The sequence below is a fragment of the Corythoichthys intestinalis genome, chromosome 13, assembly GCF_030265065.1.
Source record: "Corythoichthys intestinalis isolate RoL2023-P3 chromosome 13, ASM3026506v1, whole genome shotgun sequence".
NCBI classification, from domain to species: Eukaryota; Metazoa; Chordata; class Actinopteri; order Syngnathiformes; family Syngnathidae; genus Corythoichthys; species Corythoichthys intestinalis.
Genome location: NC_080407.1, coordinates 43,015,015 through 43,040,439, shown reverse-complemented (window position 1 = coordinate 43,040,439; position 25,425 = coordinate 43,015,015). Strand labels below are relative to the sequence as shown.

General features: G+C 41.4%; 1 protein-coding gene across 1 annotated transcript in view; it reads left to right on the top strand.

The window, feature by feature from the left end:
• LOC130927922 (FERM domain-containing protein 7-like) overlaps window positions 1-20,124 on the top strand; it is a 62,402-nt gene extending 42,278 nt beyond the window's left edge. Inside the window, exons 2-13 of the mRNA XM_057854060.1 lie at window positions 9,331-9,447; window positions 9,693-9,797; window positions 9,875-9,917; window positions 10,107-10,185; window positions 10,247-10,344; window positions 11,923-12,037; window positions 12,115-12,262; window positions 12,326-12,421; window positions 16,310-16,476; window positions 16,596-16,664; window positions 19,116-19,170; window positions 19,240-20,124. Coding sequence (XP_057710043.1) covers window positions 9,337-9,447; window positions 9,693-9,797; window positions 9,875-9,917; window positions 10,107-10,185; window positions 10,247-10,344; window positions 11,923-12,037; window positions 12,115-12,262; window positions 12,326-12,421; window positions 16,310-16,476; window positions 16,596-16,664; window positions 19,116-19,170; window positions 19,240-20,001 — 1,848 coding nt within the window. The 5' untranslated portion in view covers window positions 9,331-9,336 and the 3' untranslated portion in view covers window positions 20,002-20,124. The remainder of the gene's footprint in view (window positions 1-9,330; window positions 9,448-9,692; window positions 9,798-9,874; window positions 9,918-10,106; window positions 10,186-10,246; window positions 10,345-11,922; window positions 12,038-12,114; window positions 12,263-12,325; window positions 12,422-16,309; window positions 16,477-16,595; window positions 16,665-19,115; window positions 19,171-19,239) is intronic.
• Window positions 20,125-25,425: the final 5,301 nt, after the last annotated feature.

Here is a 25,425-nt window from a genome sequence, read left to right as displayed (position 1 = left end):
TGGCTGCTACTCGCTGGAAAATAAACTTTTAATATCCCTGATATCTAAAGCCGTGTGTTGGAGGCAGTCTTTCAGGTCCCCCGCGAGTTCGTTTTCAATTCAGGTGAGACGGCTAGACTGGATTGCTAAATAAAAAGACTGGAGGCAAGAGATCATTGCTGCGCAGTTTTAATTTCAGAAATTTCTAGGTGCATTCAATGACAGAACAAAAGCTGTGTAGAGAAATACACGCTAGACAGATGGCTCTGCATTGCTTACATGCTGTACAGATAAGGAGGTGTGTCTGGAACGTTTGGTGATTAGGTCATGAGTCTTGCTGGTTGGCAGTTAAAAGTCCATTATTATCTGAGGCAGAACTAACTGTCAGCAGTTTCAGTGAAAAAACAACTTCAGTTTTCACTTCGAAAAGTGAATATAAGACTTTGAGACGTCACTCGGTTCGGGTTAGCATATCGGCTAGCTGTCACGCTTCTTGGTTTGTTTACATTCTCCGAAGCCGGGGCAGGGAAACGACAAAAGCCGGACTAACTACAGTGGTATAACATATCGTTCGGGAGGTGCGACAGTAAAGGTGAAGACGACAGTTTTGACCATTATGGAGTAATTTTTCCATGTCGTACTGAATAAATGCATTTTTATCTGATCTTTTTACCTGATATCTAATATGTATGTGTGTTGGGGGTGGTCAAGTCATCAGCCAATCAAATAAGGGTTTCGGAGGGGGGGGGGAATGGACCGGCACATTCAGCAAGTGAAAAGAGGTACATGTAAGTCTGAGCATAATGAAAATAATTCACTTAACTAGATACATTTTGAATTTTTTTTTTTTTCCCATTAAAAATGAATGGGCAAGTTTTTGGCAAATTTCTGGGGAACCGTAATTTTTTTCAAATTCGGTATATAACTTTTATGCTCCTCACCGTCCCGGAATTTTTTATGCCCAAATTGTGTGCTTTGGTCAAAAATTGAAGGACTACATACATTTTGAATCTTTGTTTAGTTTCCCATTAAAAATGAATGGGCTTTTGGCAAATTTCTGGGGGACCGTACTTTAAAAAAAAAAAATTCTGTATACAGCTTTTATGCCCCTTACCGGCCTGGAATTTTTGATGCCCAAATTTTGCGATTTGTTCAAAAATTGAAGGAATAGATACATTTTGAATTTTTTCTTTGTTTCCCGTTAAAAATGAATGGGAAAGTTTTTGGCAAATTTCCGGGAAACCGTACATTTTTTCCCCAAAAAATTCTTATGACTTTTATGCCTCTAGCCGTCCCGGAATTTTTGACGCCCAAATTGTGTGTTTTGGTCTAAAATTGAAAGACTAGATACATTTTGAAACTTCTCTTTTTTTTCTCATTAAAAAAGAATGGGCAAGTTTTTGGCAAATTTCCGGGGAACCGTAAATTTTTTCCAAATTCTGTGTTTAACTTTTATGCCCCTCACCGTCCTGGAATTTTTGATGCCCAAATTGTGTGATTTGGTCAAAAATTGTAGGACTAAATACATTTTGAAACTTTTTTTCTCATCAAAAATGAATGGGTAAGTTTTTGTCAAATTTCCAGGGAACCGTAACTTTTTTCCAAATTCTGTATACAACTTTTATGTTCCTCACCGTCCCAGAATTTTTTATACCTAAATTATGTAATTTTGTCAAAAATTGTGGGACTAGATACATTTTGAAAATTGATTTTTTTTTTTTTTTTTTTCCCGGAAAATTGCCATTTGTGGCGCAACGGAAAATTTTTGGGAGCCGTTTGAAAAATTCCCTGCGTCGCGCAAAAATTCCGGACGTGTCCATACTTGAAAGGTGCCGATTGGTCAAGAGGTTTGGGCTGCGCGGCGCGCCGAAGAAATCCAATTCCAAAAAAAAAAAAAACAGAATAACACTATAATGAATGGTGGGGTCAGTTACAACAATTAAAACGAATGGGAAGACAATCTAAATGACTTATAGCAATGCAAATAAGGTTGCTTAAAAGTTAGTGGGGACAATTTGAGCATCCTGAAAATTTGCTAGCGTTTTGTCCCTACCGTCCCTATGCAAACCTACGCGCTTGTATTCAATCCATATCCACAATCAAAACCTATTTGTCGTGTTCTTCTACTATCCAATGGGCAAGTAGCTTCATTATAAAGCAGTTAACAGTTGGTAAAATGTTATTTAAAAACATGGCCTGCGCCATTAACGGAGTGTTTTATGATGGTGTCAGTGAATGTACAGGATTTGAACTTTGGAAAGCTAACAGTTGCACAGCTGCTTGTATACGGGCTTGCTGTATATATGCATTTCTTCACAGCACACTGGCTTTCTTTCACCATACATGAGCGTCCGTTAAAGGGGCTTTTTCACTACCCCTTAATCCCACACCCCACTCTCACTCCCGGCCCCCAGCACTGCACAATTTTAAACGTACCACCAGATGGAACGCACATAACAGCTCAAGTACACAGTCTTCCCGCAGGGTCCAAACATAAACACAGTACTTGGGTGAAGTGTGTGTTTGGGGGGGGTTGGAGGCATTAAATCATTGAAGTTCAATGGTATATAGATAGTTGTTGATAAGCTCGGTTGTCCTAGAGGGAGTTTAAGAGGCCACGGGGCGCGCTGGGAAGACGTCGTTTCCCCCAGGATGCCTGGGAAGCCCCCGGGACCCCACTGCAAGATTAGGACGAAGAGTTGTTTTTTCATACATATTCTTTATTTAAATGTAGGGATGTCCCGATCGCATATTTTTGCACTTTAAAGACTAGTAGGCTCTAATAAGTCACAATTGTTCTCTGTTGAGTTAATTATCGGGGGTTGATTGAATATTTGCTTGATTGATTGAATATTTGCTTGTGCTCATACAGTGCCTTGCAAAAGTATTCGGCCCCCTTGAACCTTGCAACCTTTCGCCACATTTCAGGCTTCAAACATAATGATATAAAATTTTAAATTTTTGTCAAGAATCAACAACAAGTGGGACACAATCGTGAAGTGGTACAAAATTTATTGGATAATTTAAACTTTTTTAACAAATAAAAAACTGAAAAGTGGGGCGTGCAATATTATTCGGCCCCCTTGCGTTAATACTTTGTAGCGCCACCTTTTGCTCCAATTACAGCTGCAAGTCACTTGGGGTATGTTTCTATCAGTTTTGCACATCAACAGACTGACATTCTTGCCCATTCTTCCTTGCAAAACAGCTCGAGCTCAGTGGGGTTGGATGGAGAGTGTTTGTGAACAGCAGTCTTCAGCTCTTTCCACAGATTCTCGATTGGATTCAGGTCTGGACTTTGACTTGGCCATTCTAACACCTGGATATGTTTATTTTTGAACCATTCCAGTGTAGATTTGGCTTTATGTTTTGGATCATTGTCCTGTTGGAAGATAAATCTCCGTCCCAGTCTCAGGTCTTGTGCAGATACCAACAGGTTTTCTTCTAGAATGTTCCTGTATTTGGCTGCATCCATCTTCCCGTCAATTTTAACCATCTTCCCTGTCCCTGCTGAAGAAAAGCAGGCCCAAACCATGATGCTGCCACCACCATGTTTGACAGTGGGGATGGTGTGTTCAGGGTGATGAGCTGTGTTGCTTTTACGCCAAACATATCGTTTTGCATTGTGGCCAAAAAGTTCAATTTTGGTTTCATCTGACCAGAGCACCTTCTTCCACATGTTTGGTGTGTCTCCCAGGTGGCTTGTGGCAAACTTTAAACGAGACTTTTTATGGATATCTTTGAGAAATGGCTTTCTTGCCACTCTTCCATAAAGGCCAGATTTGTGCAGTGTACGACTGATTGTTGTCCCATGGACAGACTCTCCCACCTCAGGTGTAGATCTCTGCAGTTCATCCAGAGTGATCATGGGCCTCTTGGCTGCATCTCTGATCAGTTTTCTCCTTGTTTGAGAAGAAAGTTTGGAAGGACGGCCGGGTCTTGGTAGATTTGTAGTGGTCTGATGCTCCTTCCATTTCAATATGATGGCTTGCACAGTGCTCCTTGAGATGTTTAAAGCTTGGGAAATCTTTTTGTATCCAAATCCGGCTTTTAACTTCTCCACAACAGTATCTCGGACCTGCCTGGTGTGTTCCTTGGTTTTCATAATGCTCTCTGCACTTTAAACAGAACCCTGAGACTATCACAGAGCAGGTGCATTTATACGGAGACTTGATTACACAGAAGTGGATTCTATTTATCATCATCGGTCATTTAGGACAACATTGGATCATTCAGAGATCCTCACTGAACTTCTGGAGTGAGTTTGCTGCACTGAAAGTAAAGGGGCCGAATAATATTGCACGCCCCACTTTTCAGTTTTTTATTTGTTAAAAAAGTTTAAATTATCCAATAAATGTTGTTCCACTTCACGATTGTGTCCCACTTGTTGTTGATTCTTGACAAAAAAATTAAATTTCATATCTTTGTTTGAAGCCTGAAATGTGGCGAAAGGTTGCAAGATTCAAGGGGGCCGAATACTTTTGCAAGGCACTGTATATACCTAATACATACATAATACATATTACCATATTTTTGATATGCCTAATACATACATAATACATATTGCCATATTTTTCTTATTGATATAACCAGTAAATGATTATTGCTTGCTATACTAGGTTGTAGTATAATGTTTAAGTGTTATAAAGTGTTAAAGAGGGTCGGGGTGACAACTGCCTTGCTTCATGGCCGCAACATTGCGTAACTAGACCTTCTGGGACATCTTCAGCATCTTACGTCTAGACTCTCGTCTAGACTTTCAAGGACATCTTCCATGGCCGCAGCGTTGCATAACTGAAGTGTCTGGGTCATTCTGACCACTTTATCTAAGTGCCTTTGCTTACACACGTGTATTTAGTTAGTTCCGCCTACATGCTCACACATAGCCAATCAAAATCACATGGGTGTCTCCAGCTTGCTTTCCCCCTCCCTTTAGGGCAGCACCCTTCTGTGTTAGGACAAACCCCTAATAAAAGAAAGAGCAAGGAGTTTAGTTGAGATCAATTCTGGTGACTAAACAGCGTAATCTAGCATTTCATTGTCTAGTCCCTCCTTGCTCTCCTTGGCCAAGAAAACTGAGTGTCTTCTCTCCTTACTTCTCTCCTAAGGATCTATTTTTGAACTTGATATTCTCTTTTACTAAAATATGTTACTGTATGAGAAACACATAAAATATTACCATTGATTTAAAACTCAATAATATTTAAAACATGTTTTGACTTACGGAAGGCGCCATGTTTTATGCGTGCAATGGACGCTCGGGGTGATGACGTAGTTTGTCACTCAACATACGAACATTACCGGTGTTCTGCCATTCCTTCGTACGCGGCGAGACGTCCAACACACGCGCACGTCTGTTAAAAGCGACAATTACTTACTATTTGTGTTTTTATTGAGTCTTTTATTACCTTTTCATTGCCTCAAAATACTTTTTGCATGTGTTTCCCTCAGCTCCAACAACCCGGGCCAGCGAAACACCGTCAACCCGGCCAAAAGGCCAAACTCCGCGCCTTCACCTTAGTCTTAACTAGGGTTGTTCCGATCATGTTTTTTTGCTCCCGATCCGATCCCGATTGTTTTAGTTTGAGTATCTGCCGATTGCTTTTTTTTTTTTGCTCCCGATTCAATTCCAATCATTCCCGATTATTTTTCCCGATCATATACATTTTGGCAATGCATTAAGAAAAAAAATGAATAAAACTCGGATGAAAATATACATTCAACATACTAAATAAGTACTGTATTAGTTTATTATGACAATAAATCCTCAAGATAGCATTTACATTATTAACATTCTTTCTGTGAGAGGGATCCACGGATAGAAAGACTTGTAATTCTTAAAGGATAAATGTGACTTTGTATATTGTGACTAAATATTGCCATCTAGTGTTTTTGTTGAGCTTTCAGTAAATGATACTGTAGCCATTTAACTGTTCTGCCCAAATGCATGATGGGAAGTGCAACTACGACTGTGCGTAGTGGCACCAATTGATATATCTTCTCTGCGTTGGGAAATACATAGGGTGTTAAGAAAAAGATCAACCACTACCTTTCTTCCCCACATTGCTTCTCACGATATTTCTAATTGTTGAGAGAGGGATTTTAAGGCTTAAGCCAATTAAAAAAAGGCTCCAAAGACAGCAAAGATTTACTCTACTCATTTTACGCTGCCTTTTACCTCTATATATAGATAAAACGGCGCCATTATAGATTGAACACGACAATGCGTGAGTGGGTTGTGCAGCGCATGCGGTAATTGCGTTAAATAATTGAACATGATTAATTTTTTAAAAATTAATTACCGCCGTTAACGCGATAAATTTGATAGCCCTATTTTAAGCCAAAAGTAAAGACTCTGGATGAGTATAAGACATTTTGTCTGTAACGTTAAATACAATTAGAAAACGATTCAATTAAGAAATATATATATATTACAAAAATGCATGTCCAATATTTTTTTGCCGATTCCGATACTTTGAAAATGACGTGATCAGACCCGATCGATCGGCATCTTTAGTCTTAACCCCTTGTACTGACTCCATTTTGAAAGCTGGAAAAAGGCTTCGAAACACAAGTTGACAATTTCAAAGTCAACTGCAATCAAACAGCACAGAAGGACCCAGGTGAGGATTCAGGGTCACCATATGACAAGTCAACAAAAGGTTCCCAAGAGAAAAAACGATTAGTTAAACATTTTCTTTTTTTTCTTTTTTTCTCTTTTTGATGGCTCTCGCGGGGCGGGCTGTGGGCAGCATAGGCGGAGTTTGACTTTTGGGGCAGAGGGGGCACAACATGTTGATGACCCCAAAACGCAGTGTCAGCAATAAAATTAACTCACAAGAATATTTATAATAATAAGTTGACAATGAGCGTTTTTTGTTTCCAATCATTCTTGAGGGGAATTCTAAATCAGGCTGCTTAGGCAATACTTTTCGCCAAAATCGTCATCCATTGAAATTGGTACGCCCTCTGGTGTCGTGCCAATGTAGTTACCCCAGTCAAAAATTGTATCCCCTGGGCGGAGCCATATGGAGGTTGATTTGTGTCTTTATTATTCAATCAAAAATGTTGCTTCAATAAAAAAAAAAAAGTTGCTTCATTTAAATTTTTATATTTTCAACCAAAAAAGTCGCTTCATCCAAAAAAACGTGTTTGAATGCAAAAATAAATTTGAAACTCAAAAAACTGCATGTGCAAGCTATTTTTCTTTGATTAATTTTTATTTATTTATTTTTTTCTAATTTAAGTCAAGTTGTTTTTTTTAATTGAAGCAACTTTTTCATTGAAGTAATGTTGATTCGTGTTTGTGTCACATTTTGGCTAGGACATTTTTCTCTAATATTCACCAATCAAAAAATAAGTTGATTTTCAAAAAGAAAAATCACTTCAATCAATAAAAGAAAATTTTCAATCATAGAAAAAAGTTTTTGAACTTGAAAAAATATTTGAGATTGAACAATTTGCATTTGAACACATTATTTTTCATTGAAAAGGTTTTCTTTGATTGAAGCAATCCTTTTTGTGTTTGGGCCATATTACGATTAGGACATTTGTGTCTAAATCATTCAATCCCCCAAAAAGTTGCTTCAATCAAAAGAAAAATTTTTTCAAAGAAAAAAAATATTTTAAAAAATATTTCTTCTCTCATTATATATATATATTAAATTATATGGATAGTAAATGACTTAAAGTTTCGACCCATTATTTAAAAAATGGTCAATTTCATTCATTTTTGTTGCAATTTTATTGTTAATTATATTTATATTTATATATATACACACACAGTATACAGTGGGGTGAACAAGTATTTGATAAAGTATCAAATACTTTTTCTACCCAATGTATATAAGAAAGTCAATTACATGCAATGACACTTTTCGGCCACCAGGCTGTTTTTTTTCCGATCCCGATATTTCCCGATCCGATAGCTTTTTTTTTTGCTCCCGATTCAATTCCCATCATTCCCGAGAATTTTTCCCGATCATATACATTTTGGCAATGCATTAAGAAAAAAATGAATACAACTCGGACGAATATATACATTCAACATACAGTACATAAATACTGTATTTGTTTATGATGACAATAAATCCTTAAGATGGCATTAATATTATTAACATTCTTTCTGTGAGAGTGATCCACGGATAGAAAGACTTAAATTCTTAAAGGATAAATGTGACTTTGTATATTGTGACTACATATTGCCATCTAGTGTATTTGTTGAGCTTTCAGTAAATGATACTGTAGCCATTTAACTGTTTTGCCAAAATGCATGATGGGAAGTGCAACCATGACCGTGCGTAGTGGCACCAATTGATATATCTTCTCTGCGTTGGGACCTAACATAGGGTGTTAAGGAAAAGATCAACCACTCGTTCTTCCCCACATTGCTTCCCACGATACTTCTAATTGTTGACAGAGGGATTTTAAGGCTTTAGCCAATTAAAAAGAGGCTCCAAAGACCGCCAAAATTCTCTCTACTCATTTTACTCTGCCTGTTAGCTCTATATATAGGTAAAACGGCGCCATTATAGATTGAACGCGACAATGCGTGAGTGGGACGTGCAGCGCATGCGTCAATTGCATTAAATATTTTAACGTGATTAATTTTTTAAAAATTAATTACCGCCGTTTACGCGATAAATTTGATTGCCCTACTTTACGCCATAACTAAAGACTCTGGATGAATGTAAGACATTTTATCCGTAACGTTAAATGCAATCAGAAAACGATTTAATTAAGAAATATATATATATATTTTAAAAAAGGCATGTCCGATATTTTTTTGCCGATCCCGATACTTTGGAAATGACGTGATCGGACCCGATCAATCGGCATCCGGATCGATCGGGACATCTTTAGTTTTTATCCTTCTGTAAATTTAGAAAGAAAAATTGGGCACCAATGGCATAAAGTGTAATTGTTAGAAGATACCACAAGATGGCAGCAAAGGTCTACTTTCATATAAATGAACCTAATCAACCATACAAACGCGGCACAAATGCGATGCATTGCTTTGACCTAAGCATGTAAACATAGAGAAAAACAAAAATTGGGGGAAACCCCGCAACTAGTCAAAATCATACACAAATGTACACAACATATATGTAGAACAAACACACGCACACATACATGCACTCAATGCATGCTGGAGGCTAATCAGGCTTTTTGCTCTACTAGCCTACTTTTGTTAAAGGCAGGTCACTTCTGTAAAAGCATCCAGCCACCGTGAAATGTCTATTATTCCAACAATAAACACACTACGCCTCTCTTTGCGTGTGCGTGCTGAAAGAACACGAGCAAGAACTCCCCCCGGTCAACCTCATTTATTCCTTCACCGATTCCTCGTAGCCCGAGATGGACGAGAGGCCGGCCCGTGCGTGGACACGCAGCAAAGTCTGCAACGAGAGCAAATTTAGACTGCGAGTCCTTTTCCTAGATGACTCCGAGCGCACTTTTGAAGTGGAGGTGAGTCCACTTCTATTGTCTTTTGGTTAAACACGGTTGTACGCATACTTTCGTGCACTTGTTTTATAAGTACACGTTCTTGCAATTTCTTGTTTCTGATTTAAATGCATCATTAGAATGCTAACGTAGCTTGATTCTCCATAGACCTTAGTGAAACTTACAAATACCTGCAGCAAAATCTATGTCATTTTGCGCCAATATGAACCCAGCGAGTTTTACAGTTATTCTGTTCTGTTGCACGCAAGCGAAATGTTTTGGGCGTCGACTTCTTTAGCAAAGTTTGCGGTCATCTGAAGCTGCTGGAAAAGGAATACTTTGGCCTGGAGTACAGACACCCCTGCGGCAACTACGTGAGAGTTACTAGACACGGCCTCGCTCGCACGCCGGCAGACCGATGGGACGAGATTCATCTTTGTTTGTTTGGCAGGTGTGGTTGGAGCTGCTGAAGCCGCTCGCAAAGCAGATTAAATGTAAGTGGACTAGCAAAAACGGGACATTCCAGATTTTGAGGATATTTTGCCTTCAAAATCCTTGAAAAAAAGACGGTGTCAGAAGAAGTAAATGGAGTCAGAAACTGTGTTTGACTGTAAAATGTTCTGGAATGAAAGGCAGAAGAATGAAACCTTGTTTCGGTATTTCATTCTCTCCCTTTCTTTCAGACACCAACGATCTGTTCTTCAGGTTCATGGTGAAATTCTTCCCTCCGGACCCCGGGCAACTAAAAAGAGGCCTAACCAGGTATCTCGTCGTGGCTCAACTATTGAATTCTCTCACAGCTGACCCCGACATGTCCGCGCAGGTATTTTTTCGCTTTACAGATCAAGCAGGACCTTTCCAACGGCAGTCTTACCTGTAATGACAACAGCGCCGCCCTGCTTGTCTCTCACATATTGCAGTGTAAGGAGCTAGAAAAAAACAATTGTGTCTGTCTGTGGACTACAAATGGATGTTCGCTGTTTATTCTTCGGACAATTGGACTCGAGTCACAGTGACGGACTTGGGTCACAAATTTGTCGACTCTCAAATCGACCCAGACTTGAAGAAAAAAACGGAGGCTTGGAGTTGACTCGTTCGACCTTGAAGGGTCCAAGATTCGAGACTCGACACGACTCGTGATACAACAAGCCCGAACGGAACATCATGGCAATCAAAAATCAAATTCCCTGCACTTTTTTTAACATTCACAGTCAGTTTTCCCTCAAAGATAAACCCGAGTGGTTTTTGGGTGGGCTGGGGAACAATGAAGGCCTTGACTAACCTGTGACTGGTCTCAATGTGACTGGTCCCTGCGTGTCCCCGTGACCCGTCCCCGCGTGTCCCCGTGACCCGTCCCCGCGTGTCCCCGTGACCTGTCCCCGCGTGTCCCCGTGACTCGTCTCGACCCGGTGTGACCTCGTGACTCGTCTCGACCCGGTGTGACCTCGTGACTCGTCTCTACCCGGTGTGACCTCGTGACTCGTCTCCGCGTGTCCCCGTGACTCGTCTCCGCGTGACCCCGTGACTTGTCTCGGCGTGACCCCTGTGACTCGACCCCGTGACTCGTCCCGACGTGTTGTCCCCGTGACTCGTCTCGGCGTGACCCCCGTGTCTCGTCTCAGTGTGACCCCCGTGACTCGTCTCGGCGTGTCCCTGTAACTCGACCCCGTGACTCGTCTCGGGGTGTCCCCGTGACTCGACCCCGTGACTCATCTCGACGTGTCCCCGTGACTCGACCCCGTGACTTGTCTCGACGTGTCCCCGTGACTCGACCCCGTAACTCGTCTTGACGTGCCCCCGCGACCCGACGTGCCCCCGCGACTTGACTCGACGTGCCCCCGTGACTTGACTCGATGTGACCCCGCGACTCGACTCGACGTGACCCCGCGACTCGACCCCGTGTCTCGTCTCGGCGTGACCCCCGTGTCTCGTCTCGGTGTGACCCCCATGACTCATCTCGGCGTGTCCCCGTGATTCGACCCCGTGACTCGTCTCGGCATGTCCCCGTGACTCAACCCCGCGACTCGTCTCTGTGTGTCCCCATGACTCGTCTCGGCGTGTCCACGTGACTCGACCCCGTGACTCGTCTCGACGTGTGCCCGTGACTCGACCCCATGACTCGTCTCGACGTGCCCCCGCGACTCGTTTCGACGTGCCCCCGCGACTCGACGTGACCCCGCAACTCGACCCCGTCTCGTCTCAGCGTAAACCCCGTGACTCGACCCGGCGTGTCCCCGTGACTCGACCCCGTGACTCGTCTCGACGTGTCCCCGTGACTCGTCTCGGCATGCCCCCGTGACTCGTCTCGACGTGCCCCCGTGACTTGACCCCGCGACTCGTCTCGACGTGACCCCGCGACTCGACCCCGTGACACGACTTAACTTGACACGACATAATCTCGTGCCTCGACAATCTCATGACTCGACCACAACAGGCAAGACTATGGATTTACTTGTGAGTCGCATCAGTGACTCATGCAATTGTCTGGTATTCTTACAGCAGAACTTGGGGACTACGATGAGGAGCTGGACTATCAGCACCTGGAAACAAAGCAGTACGTCCCCAACCAGGAATACCTGGACCATAAGATCCTCCGATTCCACAAGAGACACAGGTGCGGAAGGTCAACATTTCAGCTAAAATGGCAGCGTAGTGTTACTTTCACCTCCCTCCAAATAAATGCCTTAACAGAGGCTCGTCACCTGCCGAGTCCGATGTCCACCTCCTAGAGTTGGCCAGGAAATTGGACATGTACGGCATCAGGCCACAGTCGGCCAGCGACGGCGAAGGCAAGCGAATAAATTTGGCGGTGACACATTCAGGCGTGCTGGTTTTTCAGGTACGGATTGGCTCGTCCACTCACTTGCACTTTCCGGTCCAACTTTGGCTTGTTTTTGCACAGGGGAACACCAAGATCAACGCATTCAACTGGGCCAAGATTCGCAAACTGAGCTTCAAGCGCAAACATTTCCTCATCAAGCTCCACGCCACCGTCGGGGTAAAGAGTTGCTTCTCGGTCGCTATTCTTCGGGTGCTGCACGTTTTAAAGGAGCAATATTTAACAAGTACTACGGACCTACGCAGCAAAGCAACCTATGCACTTTCTCCAGAAATGGCATGTTTTAATTAGGGCCCGAGCACTAAGTGTGCGAGAGCCCTGATGTAATGCAGAGGATTGTTATTATTTCTTCTCCTCGGCAAATGAAAATGGCCAATTTCGAGGCCTGAACATGCTCGAAAACTCGTGCATACGTGCGGCTTCGCGTAATTTTCGATTATTTTGCAACGTTCCAGAAAAATGTAACAAAATGGCTCAGTGGCGCCCCTTTGAATTTTTGAAAAAGGCCTCTCCATTTAGATTTTTTCAACGTAGAACGTTGAAAAACGTAGTCGATACATTGTGCAAAATTGCTTCAAAATGTCTCTTGCACTCATATTCCAAACCCAAAAGGAAATCGGGTAGTTTGGATAGAATGTGAATTTTTTATCGATTAACAGGGTGCACATTTGAGACCTTGGTGCCTAGAGTGTTAGTTGGATCCTCTTCAAAATTAGTGAGAATGTTCATGAGACATGAGATCTTAAGTTCTCAAAACTGTGTTTTCATTCACTGGCCTGACCTGGGTGGGGTGCCAAAGTCGGCCATTTTTGGGGCAAAACGCCAAATTCAGAAAATGACTAATAACTCGTTCAATCTTTTTCATATTTGGCATGTATGTGAGGTATCCCAGCCTGAACACGACTGCATTGAGATATCTCACATTAGGCCTGGCACCCCCTAGTGGGAACAGGAAATGCCCTTTTTTACAAGACAGGCTCCTCCACCAAGGGAAAACAATCTATTGACCTCAAACTTGTTTCAGGGAAGCCTTAAGACATGTGTTCAGGTGCCTGATGAAAAATATTGAGGTTTCGTTGAAGTGGAGGGGTCCAAACAGGAAAGTGAAAATGACCGTCGCCATACCGTCTCGCCACAAATTCTGAACAGTCATAACTTGGCTGACATACAACATATTTGCGCCAAACTTCCCGTGCTTGGTGAGAGTCGTACCCTGAAGTGTCCTGTAGGGGTCATTTGCATCAACTCTGTAGTGCCAACTAGTGGCAACAGAAAGTCTCTCATTTTACTTATACATGTCCAGTTCTTTTCAGGTTAGTCGCTGTAGTTTTAAGATGTTTTGTAATACTACAATTTAAGGCCCATGTCCACACGTCTGTCTGTTGCCGTGACGACCCTTTGCTCGCCATTAAAAGGAAGCAGATTTTATCAGGGATTTAGGCAGTTTATAGACCCACAAAATTTGGCACTCTTGAATATGGGCTTGGCTGCACAGCTCAGTACCGCTTCCTTTTTTGTAGGCCTGTCATCAAAAGGGGCTTTTTCACCTAGGTGTGTGAATGTATTTGTAATCCCAAAGAAGAAACGAGTTCCGAGAAAGTTAGGTTCGCAGGAGACGATCTGCCACCACCCTGACCTGCGTGCTGTCCGAGTTGCGTGATGTCCGATGCCCGTTCAGTCCTGCTTGCAGGCCTAGTTTTTCATTGAAATGCAACATTGGTATGATAATGCACCTTGAGAAGCTTTTATCTGGCAGGCTGAAGTGGTCGGAAAGAGACGTTGGCGTAGGGTTGTTCTGATCATGTTTTTTGCTCCCGATCCGATCGTTTTAGTTTGAGTATCTGCCGATCCCGATATTTCCCGATCCGATTGCTTTTTTTTGCTCCCGATTCAATTCCAATCATTTCCGATAATTTTTCCCGATCATATACATTTTGGCAATGCATTAAGAAAATGAATAAAACTCGGACGAATATATACATTCAACATACAGCACATAAGTACTGTTTTTGTTTATTATGACAATAAATCCTCAAGATGGCATTTACATTATTAACATTCTTTCTGTGAGAGGGATCCACGGATAGATAGACTTGTAATTATTAAAGGATAAATGTGACTTTGTATATTGTGACTAAATATTGCCATCTATTGTATTTGTTGAACTTTCAGTAAATGATACTGCAGCCATTTAACTGTTCTGCCCAAATGCATGATGGGAAGTGCAACCATGACTGTGCGTAGTGGCACCAATTGATATATCTGCTCTGCGTTGGGAAGTAACATAGGGTGAAATGTAGGGCTGCAGCTATCGAATATTTTAGTAATCGACTGAAAATTCTATCGATTAATCGAGTAATCGGATAAAACAAATATATTTTTAGGTGAAGAGCAACTATATATATACATGAGAAAAAAAGACATTTCATCTAATCTTGAACCATTTTCAGTCAATCAATGTCTTTATTTTCGATGTATATTGTTGAAAACAGCCAACAATTGCATCTCAGATGTAACTAGAATTAAAAAAAAAGACAAATTCACTGCTTTCACTCAAAAAACCTTTAGATCTTATTTAAAAAAAAAAACATATATATATACACCTAAAAATGCCATTACGCTTGATAACACACATCACTTAAAAGTTAAGATTTTTCCCCACGTGTTTCAATTGAATTTCTATTTGTGTCGAGCCATTTTTAAGTTCTAGTTAAGTTTTACGCTACTCTAAACTGTAAGTCCTGATAGGAGTTTGAGTTTTAGCAGTGTTCAAAATAAATGTATGATACAGGCTGTATTGGAGCACATTAGGGACCAGTGCTACTTGGTGTTTTATTCAGCATTGACTACTAAGCTAAAATTGATAGTTAGCATTATTGAGTTTTTATTTTAGACCCTTATCACTCCACAAAGCTATGTTATGTTAAAGCCTGTATGTAAGACACGTTAGCCACGCATCGAAAGTGGTCAAAATTAATAGAAACCTAGCCCTCCGCAGGGCTAACGTTACGTGAGCTAGTGACTCAGACAGTAACGTTAATCTTATTTATTAGAACTTAGCGCTCTTTATTAGCGCTTAGCGCTCTACTGCTTTAAGAGGGCGGCTGTTTATTAACGCTGCCCAGACGCGGTCGAGTCTGTCATTTCGCATCTAGTTCAACACACATGTGATCTCTATGAGACTCATCAGATGCTACCTGCTACCAACTTAACATCATGCGGGCTAGTTTTTAGCAACGTCGGCGTAGTTTGGAGCGGCTGTTGGCTGCGGAAATGTTTTTTATATTTTTTTATTGCTTCTTCCTCTACGCACGTGACGTCAGCGCGTTGTCCCGCATTAAAAGTAGTCCGAGCGAAACGTGATGCTTAGAGCTGTCAAAATAAACGATTACTCGAGGTGAATAAAATTACTCGGATCAGTTTTTAAACTCGAGTTACTCGAGTATTCGTTTCAGCTCTAGTGAAATGATCAACCACTACCGTTCTTACCCACATTGCTTCCCACGATATTTCTAATTGTTAAAGGAGGGATTTTAAGGCTTTAGCCAATTAAGACAAGGCTCCAAAGACTGCCAAAATTCTCTCGACTCATTTTACACTGCATGTTAGCTCCATATATATATATAGGTAAAACGGCACCATTATAGATTAAACGCGACAATGCGTGAGTGAGTCATGCAGCGCATGCGTTAATTGCAATAAATATTTAAACGTGATTAATTTTTTTAAAATTAACTACCGCCGTTTACGCGATAAATTTGATAGCCCTACTTTAAGCCAAAACTAACTCTGGATGAATGTAAGACATTTTGTCTGTAACGTTAAATACAATTAGAAAACGATTTAATTAAAAAAATACATATATATTAAAAAAGGGCATGTCCGATATTTTTTTGCCGATTCCGATACTTTGAAAATGACGTGATCGGACCCGATCGATCGGGACATCTTTAGTTGTGCGCTTCAATATTTTCATCCTGGTCGCATTTTTGGCCACAAACCTTACATATTACTACTTTGACATTTTGTCCTTTGCATCCCACCCAGCCGTCTCGCAAGGACACGCTGGAGTTCTACATGGCCACTCGGGACGTGTGCAAGGCCTTCTGGAAAACTTGCGTGGAATATCATGCCTTCTTTCGACTCGACGAAGAGCCCAAGGTGGTGCATCGGAAGACGCCGCTCTTGTCTAAAGGCTCCAGCTTTAGATACAGGTGAAGACATCCAATCCGTCTAAGCTGGAAGGGCTAGCAATGAATGATCAACGGAAGCAATTGAGTTTGAATATTTAGACCTGATTCGGTGGTGTTTGTTTTTTTTCAACTGTGGGCAGCGGGCGTACGCAGAAGCAGCTGCTGGAATGTTTGGAATCGACCGATAAGAAATCTTGGCCATTTGACAGGTGAACGAAGGAGGGAACAAGATGGCATTGTGCTAATTGTTTGACTGGACGAGCTTTTAAAGGGATTCTCTATTTTTAAGACAAGTAATTCTTAAAAGATAAATCTTAGTATGAGTTATAATAATTTGATATTCAAACCCCTCTTAATGTTTTTGTTTTAATAAAATTTGTAAAATTATTTTAAGTGATAGGTCGCCATTCTTGTTACGTCGCAGTGCGTCCCGTTGCCGAAATTCCAGCGTGTCACTCGTTAGCTTTCCTAACATGTCGTCAGTTCTACCCTTCCTATTTGAACCAGATCTGAAAAGTGAAGAGCAGGACAGCACTGTCGGTCGTTCACAAGACGAGCTTCAGGGAAAAATGCTTGCAGCAAATACCTGATAAGACAAAAGTTGGGCAAAACTGGTGATGCGAGATAGTGCTGTTGGGAACTCCGGTTTTATTAGCAGATTTTCAAGGTAAGCATATTGCGTTTTCAATATACAGTGCCTTGCAAAAGTATTCGGCCCCCTTGAATCTTGCAACCTTTCGCCACATTTCAGGCTTCAAGCATAAAGATATGAAAATTAATTTTTTTGTTAAGAATCAACAACAAGTGGGACACAATCGTGAAGTGGAACAACATTTATTGGATAATTTAAAATTTTTTAACAAATAAAAAACTGAAAAGTGGGGCGTGCAATATTATTCGGCCCCTTTACTTTCAGTGCAGCAAACTCACTCCAGAAGTTCAGTGAGGATCTCTGAATGATCCAATGTTGTCCTAAATGACCGATGATGATAAATAGAATCCACCTGTGTGTAATCAAGTCTCCGTATAAATGCACCTGCTCTGTGATAGTCTCAGGGTTCTGTTTAAAGTGCAGAGAGAATTTTTGAAAACCAAGGAACACACCAGGCAGGTCCGAGATACTGTTGTGGAGAAGTTTAAAGCCGGATTTGGATACAAAAAGATTTCCCAAGCTTTAAACATCTCAAGGAGCACTGTGCAAGCCATCATATTGAAATGGAAGGAGCATCAGACCACTGCAAATCTACCAAGACCCGGCCGTCCTTCCAAACTTTCTTCTCAAACAAGGAGAAAACTGGTCAGAGATGCAGCCAAAAGGCCCATGATCACTCTGGATGAACTGCAGAGATCTACAGCTGAGGTGGGAGAGTCTGTCCATAGGACAACAATCAGTCGTACACTGCACAAATCTGGCCTTTATGGAAGAGTGGCAAGAAAGCCATTTCTCAAAGATATCCATAAAAAATCTCGTTTAAAGTTTGCCACAAGCCACCTGGGAGACACACCAAACATGTGGAAGAAGGTGCTCTGGTCAGATGAAACCAAAATTGAACTTTTTGGCCACAATGCAAAACGATATGTTTGGCGTAAAAGCAACACAGCTCATCACCCTGAACACTCCATCCCCACTGTCAAACATGGTGGTGGCAGCATCATGTGTAATCCATGTCTTGTACATTGTAACGCGTAGTAGCTAGGATACGTGTATAAAAGTACCAAAAAGGAGAGAAGCTTCTACTTATGCACATTTATTCACAAAAAATAATATTTCCACCTTGACCACTCTTCACTCGGGAGCTCAGCAGTACACAAAGACGCGTTCCCTGACGAGCTCCAACATTGTTGTAAGGTCCACGTCAGAGTCACTGTCCTGAGCCATAGTGCTTTAATTATTTAGTATGATTTGGGGAAAACTCCCACGAAGAATAGTCAACATAAAAGATATCAATCGTAATCCAAATCCGCGTTTTTTACTCACTTGAAGATCCAGGAATTAGACCAATCCCATGGCAATGTCGCAGCCCCGATCAGGCCGTTGATTCCACAGAATAGACTGATCCGAAAAGCCGCTGTGGGACCGACGAACCAAAAAAATGGACAGATCCGAAACCAATATTGCCGTCGGATCCAGAAAATAGACGGATCTCTTACTTGACTGAGGATCCAGGAAAAATGTTCAGGTGCTAGTTGTAACGCGTGGTGGGTAGGATGCGTGCATACAGGGACCAAAAAGGGGGAGAAGCTTCCACTTATGCACATTTATTCACTAAAAATAATAATTCCACCTTGACCACTCACTTCTCTCCCTTTGTTTCCATTTGACTGGAAATTGCATCCAAAAGCAGCAATAAGCAATTGTTGAACACGCTACACATTTGGAAAGATCCCAATGACGTCATCACTGCGAGCCCGCAAACCATGGCGCCAACTAACGGTCAAAATATGTACTAAATATTAAAAATATTGCCATTGATTTAACATTTTATGTGTTTCTAACAACATATTTTAGTACAAGAGAACAATTGTGGTTCATTAGAGCCTACGTGTATTTAAGTAAGAGGATCACTTTAAAAACCTTCCTCTGTATTGAACTTTTTGTGCATCGTTTTCTTCAAAATTAACAAAAAATTGCATGTTCTCGCACCTGTATCTCTGTTCAGCACTCCCCGTCCATGCCAATCTTCTCCCGATCTCCTCACAGATGTCTCCAAACAAGTAAGCGCACAACATAGAAAAGGTTCATATTTGGGATTGTTACAACTGGTAATGCGTTTTACCCGGCAGTATGAAGACGCCTTACCTAGGTCAACTTGTGCCTCGGCGCCTCAGAGCCAGGAGCGTGGCCGCCCGTACGTCGGCCCGAGGTGTCGTAGCCTCGCTCGGGTCACGCCCCTCTCGCCCCAGGTACGACCGCCGTCTGTGGACGCGAAGGAACGAGCCCCAGGAATCTACGGCAACCGCCCGCGCCGCCGGCTCAACCCTCGACCGGACGCCACGCAGCAGCTGGTCCTTCTGTATCCCAACAATCCCGCCTACCGGTACCACCCGGTGCTGCCTACGTTCCCGTACTTCTCGGACTGCGCCGCGTCTCTAGATTGTTTGCCGCAGGCGAGAAGGTGGGACGGACGAGCGTCTTTTTACCCGCCGGGCCGGGGCGGGATGGCGGGGGGCTACAATGGGACGAGGTTAATCAGCCGTACAGAGGCGGGCCATTACAGCGACGACTGCAACTTCCTCCCGGGAATCCCTCGCCAAGCCGATGTCAAATTTCACCTCCCCTCGTCTGAATTCCGCCCCCTTGGCTATTACCCTCATTTAACGCGCCCCTCCAGGCCCACCTACCTCCCGCTCCCCCATCGCCACACAGGTAGCTTCAGTGACTCCGAGCCCGAAGTCTTCTACCCGTATTACTGCCCGCCTCCCGCGCTCGGAAGACCGCCGCCGGCCCGGATGAGGTTCTCCTCCGGGAGTCTCCAGCTAGATGAGGAGGATGAGGAAGAAGCAAAGACAAAAGAAACTAAGAGCAAAACAGAGGTCACGCTGTAAAACAAAAAGAAAATTATCGCTCTTGTAAATATTTGATGAAATAAAATGGATTCAAGTGAAGAAAAAAAAAAAATCATTCTCGTGATTGAACTCTAGCATCCCCTGCTGACGGATTCCCATCATTACGACTTCAAACCTTCTCAATATTCTTCGGACAATTGGACTCGAGTCACAATGACTCGGACTTGGGTCGCAAATTTGTCGACTTGAAGGTATAAAAAACAGACTCGAAGTTGACTCGCTTGAGCTTGAAGTGTCCAAGATTGGAGACCTGACACAAATCGTGATACAACTAGTGTTGCACCGATACCATTTTTTGGCCCCGATACCGATACCTGGCTGTGCAGTATCGGCCGATACCATACCGATACCACCCCGTTTTTATATATATTAGGGCTGTCAAACGATTAAAATTTTTAATCGAGTTAATTACAGCTTAAAAATTAATTAATCGCAATTCAAACCATCCATAAAATATGCCATATTTTTCTGTAAATTATATATGTATTCTGTAAAATAAATTGTTGGAATGGAAAGATAAGACACAAGATGGATATATACATTCAACATACGGTACAAAAGGACTGTAGTGGGCATTTCACCCTACTGTCATTTAAATCTGTCTATGCTGTCCTCACTCCGAAGCGTCTACTTTTTCCAAAGCTAGACAGCTAGTGAAGGACACCTTAATAATTAGACTCCTTCCTTTTTCATCTGATTTATTAATAAAATGGCCTCAAACCATTGTCTCTTTAGACCGTTGTAAAACTACAAAAAAAAAGTACACAAGCATTGCATTAGCAACAACGTTAGCTTAGCACGCTATACATGTTCACTAAACACAAACAAAAAACGTCTCATACAAAAAATATAACATTTCGCTTACTAACATATTATGTACATTCTTTACAATAACCATACTTACGGGCAAATCTTGTCCAAGGATCATATAAGCACAACATTATCAGCCCGAGACGTCGTGCAGCCATAATGAACTGGAAAGAAAACAATAAACCATGTTGCAAAGCGACCACAAGAGTTCGCTGTTGGACAGCACAAAAAGATGTAAAACTTACTTTTTTTTTTTCCCCCAAAGAGCTACATAATTGATTGTGAAATCATTGCTATCAAGGCTTTGTCAGGCTGTTGCTTACCTTTGCAAAATAGAAAAAAGGCTAGTACTAAGTGAATAGTCTACTAAACCCTAGTAGACAATAGTTGAATAAACCTTTGGCTCTCAAAGGCCAAAATAGTGCTACATTCATGAAATTAATAAAACATGTATAATGCTAGCCTAACAGTAAGAAAGTCAAAATGAATTCATAATAATAAACTCAGAATGAACTAAATAAACCTTTTTAAACCTCTCAAAGGCCAAACAGCGCAACTTTCATGATATTATTGTCACATTCTGCTGCTGGTTAGATTGTGCCTTGTTGCTGGGCTGGTCATGGGGGCTTTCCTGACGTCGCACCTGAATCCAATGCAGGCTCATCAGCGCAGCATTTAAGCTGATCGCCATTTGACATCTCGCGCTATAGTCTCGCTACATTTGCTTGTTACGCCCCTGCATTGTGTTTTTTCTGTTAGTGTGCTGCTCTCGTTTGTAACCCTATACCCTGTGCAGGTATTTGAGTGTTTTTATTTTGGCTTTTTGGCTCGCTGCCTATCGTCATAGTAAACCTTCGAGTTTGTAGTATTGAGCTCCGTCGACCTGCTGTCACGGACTCCTTTTGTTATTTCTTCTATCCCGCGATCGCGTGTTATTTTTTGTTTGCAATCATTAAGCCTTGTACATATCCCCCGCTTGTTGTCTGCCTCGAGTTCCCACCTTGTTTCCGCATTTGCGGACGCTAACAATTATAAGTAATAATAATTGACCACAGCATCCAGTCTCTCTATTATCCTACTTTTTTCGGGAGGCGGGAGTCCTTTATTTCTATTTCTGAAAGGTGGCAACCATACTTTGGAAACAGTTCCCAAATTACTGCGGCATTTCTTTCAGTGAAACACAATAAAAGTAAAGTAGACGTAGTGAACTGACCAGAGTTTGTTGCTCCGGTCCAGCGCCCTTCCTCTTGATACCACTCCTTCTCTTGCAGGCTCAAACTCGTTGTGTTCGTTCACATTTCGTCTTCAAATGTTTTATCAGGTATTGAAATTCGCCAATTTAACTCCACATCTCGAAACTTTCAGCCCGCAAATCTTGCATGCAGTCATTGATTTTAATCGACAGGATTTCTATTTTGAAATACTTCCCGGCCGCCGCCATTACTCCTGGTTTGTGTTTCCTCCATATGAAAAAGCTACATTGTCATTGGTTAGGAGTGGCTATTGGCCCGCTCTCATTGGTCTGGAGCAGGCCAATAGCGATAGCTGCTTGATGTTCACATGTCATCACACAACACAAGAGACAGAGTTTAGTGAGCGCCTGGAGGGAAAAAAAAGGCTGTGGTCAAATGTTATCATAATGGACCAGTAAATGGTATCGGCGCTGTCTTTGTTGGTACTCGCCGATACCGATACCACCATTTCGGGCTGGATCGGCGCCCCCTACCGATACCAGTATCGGTATCAGTGCATCTTTAGATACAACAAGCTCTAATGAAAGATCATTAGGGGTGTAACTAGAGATGTCCCGATCGACCGGCATCGGGTCCGATCACGTCATTTTCAAAGTATCGGAATCGGCAAAAAAATATCGGACATGCCTATTTTTAATATACCATAATTTCTGGACTATAAGGCGCACCTGACTATAAGCCGCACCCACCAAATTCGACACAAAAACAACATTTGTTCACAGATAAGCCGCACTGGACTATAAGCCGCAGCACTCCTCATTGTATTATGGAATATTTACACCAAAAGATAGTAACCGGTAACACTTAATTTGACAGCAGCACCGTAAGACTGTCATAAGACCAAATGAACCACCATGAAGCTTTGAACCAATGGGCTGAAAAGCTTCATTGCTTTGAGAAGCTTAATTTGCCCATCACTGCTCCACCTGCTGTCAGCACTGTTGTCGTCCAACATGCCTCTTAGCATGTATTGCAGCACTACAGATGTAAATAACAATCAAAATTCATGTTCTCTGCAAATTATTTCTTCAGTTACTGTTTCAGTTATTGCTAGAGATGGTATTTGGTAACTCTTTATTTGAAAGTGGCCCCATAAAACTGTCATTAGACAATCATAATTATGACATGACACTGTTATGACAATTAATGAATGCTTATACCAGATTTCATTTAGTGCTATCCAGCAAATTATCTCACTTTTGAATGGATGTAAAAGATGCGAGCTGAACATAAATGGAGATAGTGACATAGTTTGCCGGATGACACTTAATGACATCTGTCATAAGCATTCAGTAATGCCCATGATAGTGTGATGTCATAATTATGACGGTCATAAGATCAAATGAACCACCATTGCTTCAAGAAGCTTCATTTGGACATCACTGCTCCCTTGGAGAGACAGTCAACCTCTGCTGCCACCTGCCGTCAAAACTGTTGTTGTCCAACATGCCTCCTAGCATGCATTGCAGCGCTACAGATGTAAAAACCAATCAAAATTCATGTTATGTGCCAATTATTTCTTCAGTTGCTGTTCAGTTGTTTCATTAATTGCTAGTTATGGTATTTGGTAACATTTATTTGACAGTCGTGCCATAAGACTGTCATAATTATGACATGACATTGCCATGAGGATTAATGAATCCTTATGACAGATGTCATTTTGTGTCATCGGCAAATTATCTCACTTTTGAATAGATTTAAAAGATCCGAGCTGGACATAAACGGAGTTAGTGACATAGTTTGCCGGATGACAATGACATCTGTCATAAGCATTCATTAATGCCCTTGATAGTGTTATAATTATGACGGTCTTATGACGCCGCTCTTGAATAAAGTGTTACCTATTAACCCAAATAAATCAACAAATAAGCCGCCCTGGACTATAAGCCGCAGGATACTGAGTGAGGGAAAAAAGTAGCGGCTTATAGTCCGGATTTTACGGTACACTGTATATATATTTTTTTAATCAAATCATTTTCTAATTGTATTTAACGTTACAGACATAATATGTTACGCTCATCCAGAGTCTTTAGTTTAGGCTTAAGGTATCAAATTTATCTCGTTAACGGCGGTAATTAATTTTTCCTAAAAATGTATCACATTAAAATATTTAACGCAATTAACGCATGCGCTGCACGACCCACTCACGCATTGTCGCGTTCAATCTACAAAGGCGCCGTTTTACCTATATATAGAGCTATAAGGCAGCGTAAAATGAATTTTGGCAGCCTTTGGAGCCTTTTTTTAATTGGCTAAAGCCTTACAATCCCTCTCCCTACGATTAAAAATATCGTGGGAAGCAATTTGAGGAAGAAAGGTAGTAATTGATCTTTGTCTTAACAACCTATATTATTTCCCAACGCAGAGAAGATATATCAATTGGTACCACTGCGCACAGTCATGGTTGCACTTCCCATCATGCATTTGGGCAGAAGTTAAATGGCTCCAGTATCATTTACTGAAAGCTCAACAAATACACTAGATGGCAATATTTAGTCACAATATACAAAGTCACATTTATCCTTTAAGAATTACTAGTCTTTCTATCCGTGGATCCCTCTCACAGAATGTTAATAATGTAAATGCCATCTTGAGGATTCCTTGTCATAATAACCAAATACAGTACTTATGTTGAATGTATATATTCGTCCTAGTTTTATTCATTTTTTTTCTTAATGCATTGCCAAAATGTATATGATCGGGAAAAATTATCGGGAATGATTGGAATTGAATCAGGAGCAAAAAAAAGCAATCGGATCGGGAAATATCGGGATTGGCAGATACTCAAACTAAAGCGATCGGGATTGGATCGGGAGCAAAAAAAACGATCGGATTTGAGGTCACGGTTCGGTTCATTTTTGGTACAGTAAGAAAACAAAATGCAAAATATAAATGTGCTAGTTGTTTACACACTTTTGTGCTTTCAACAATAGGAACATTAGCTTATACAAAGCTAGAATTCTGCTCAAAAAGTAGCGGGTATTTAAAGATAATCCAACAGCAATCTGCCTTTCAGACCCCGCGTATTGGTCAGCTTTCTTTCTGAAAGAAAGAAGAAAAAAGAAGTCCTGTGCTAAAGAGAAAAGCAATCCCAATGACAAAGATTTTAACATGTATTTTACAAATGAAATGCCTCAATGAATCACTTTTTTTCGGTTTTCAAAAGCTTTGTAGGTGGATTTTCTCAAGTTAAAGCACCACACTGAAATTAATACATTTAATTGTGTAAGCAGGATGTGTGTATTATTCTTATTATTATTAGTTACAGGTGTTTTAGCTCATTTCAATTTTATTTAAATGGGCTATTGTTAATTATGTGTTTAGATTTTACAAATGTGAT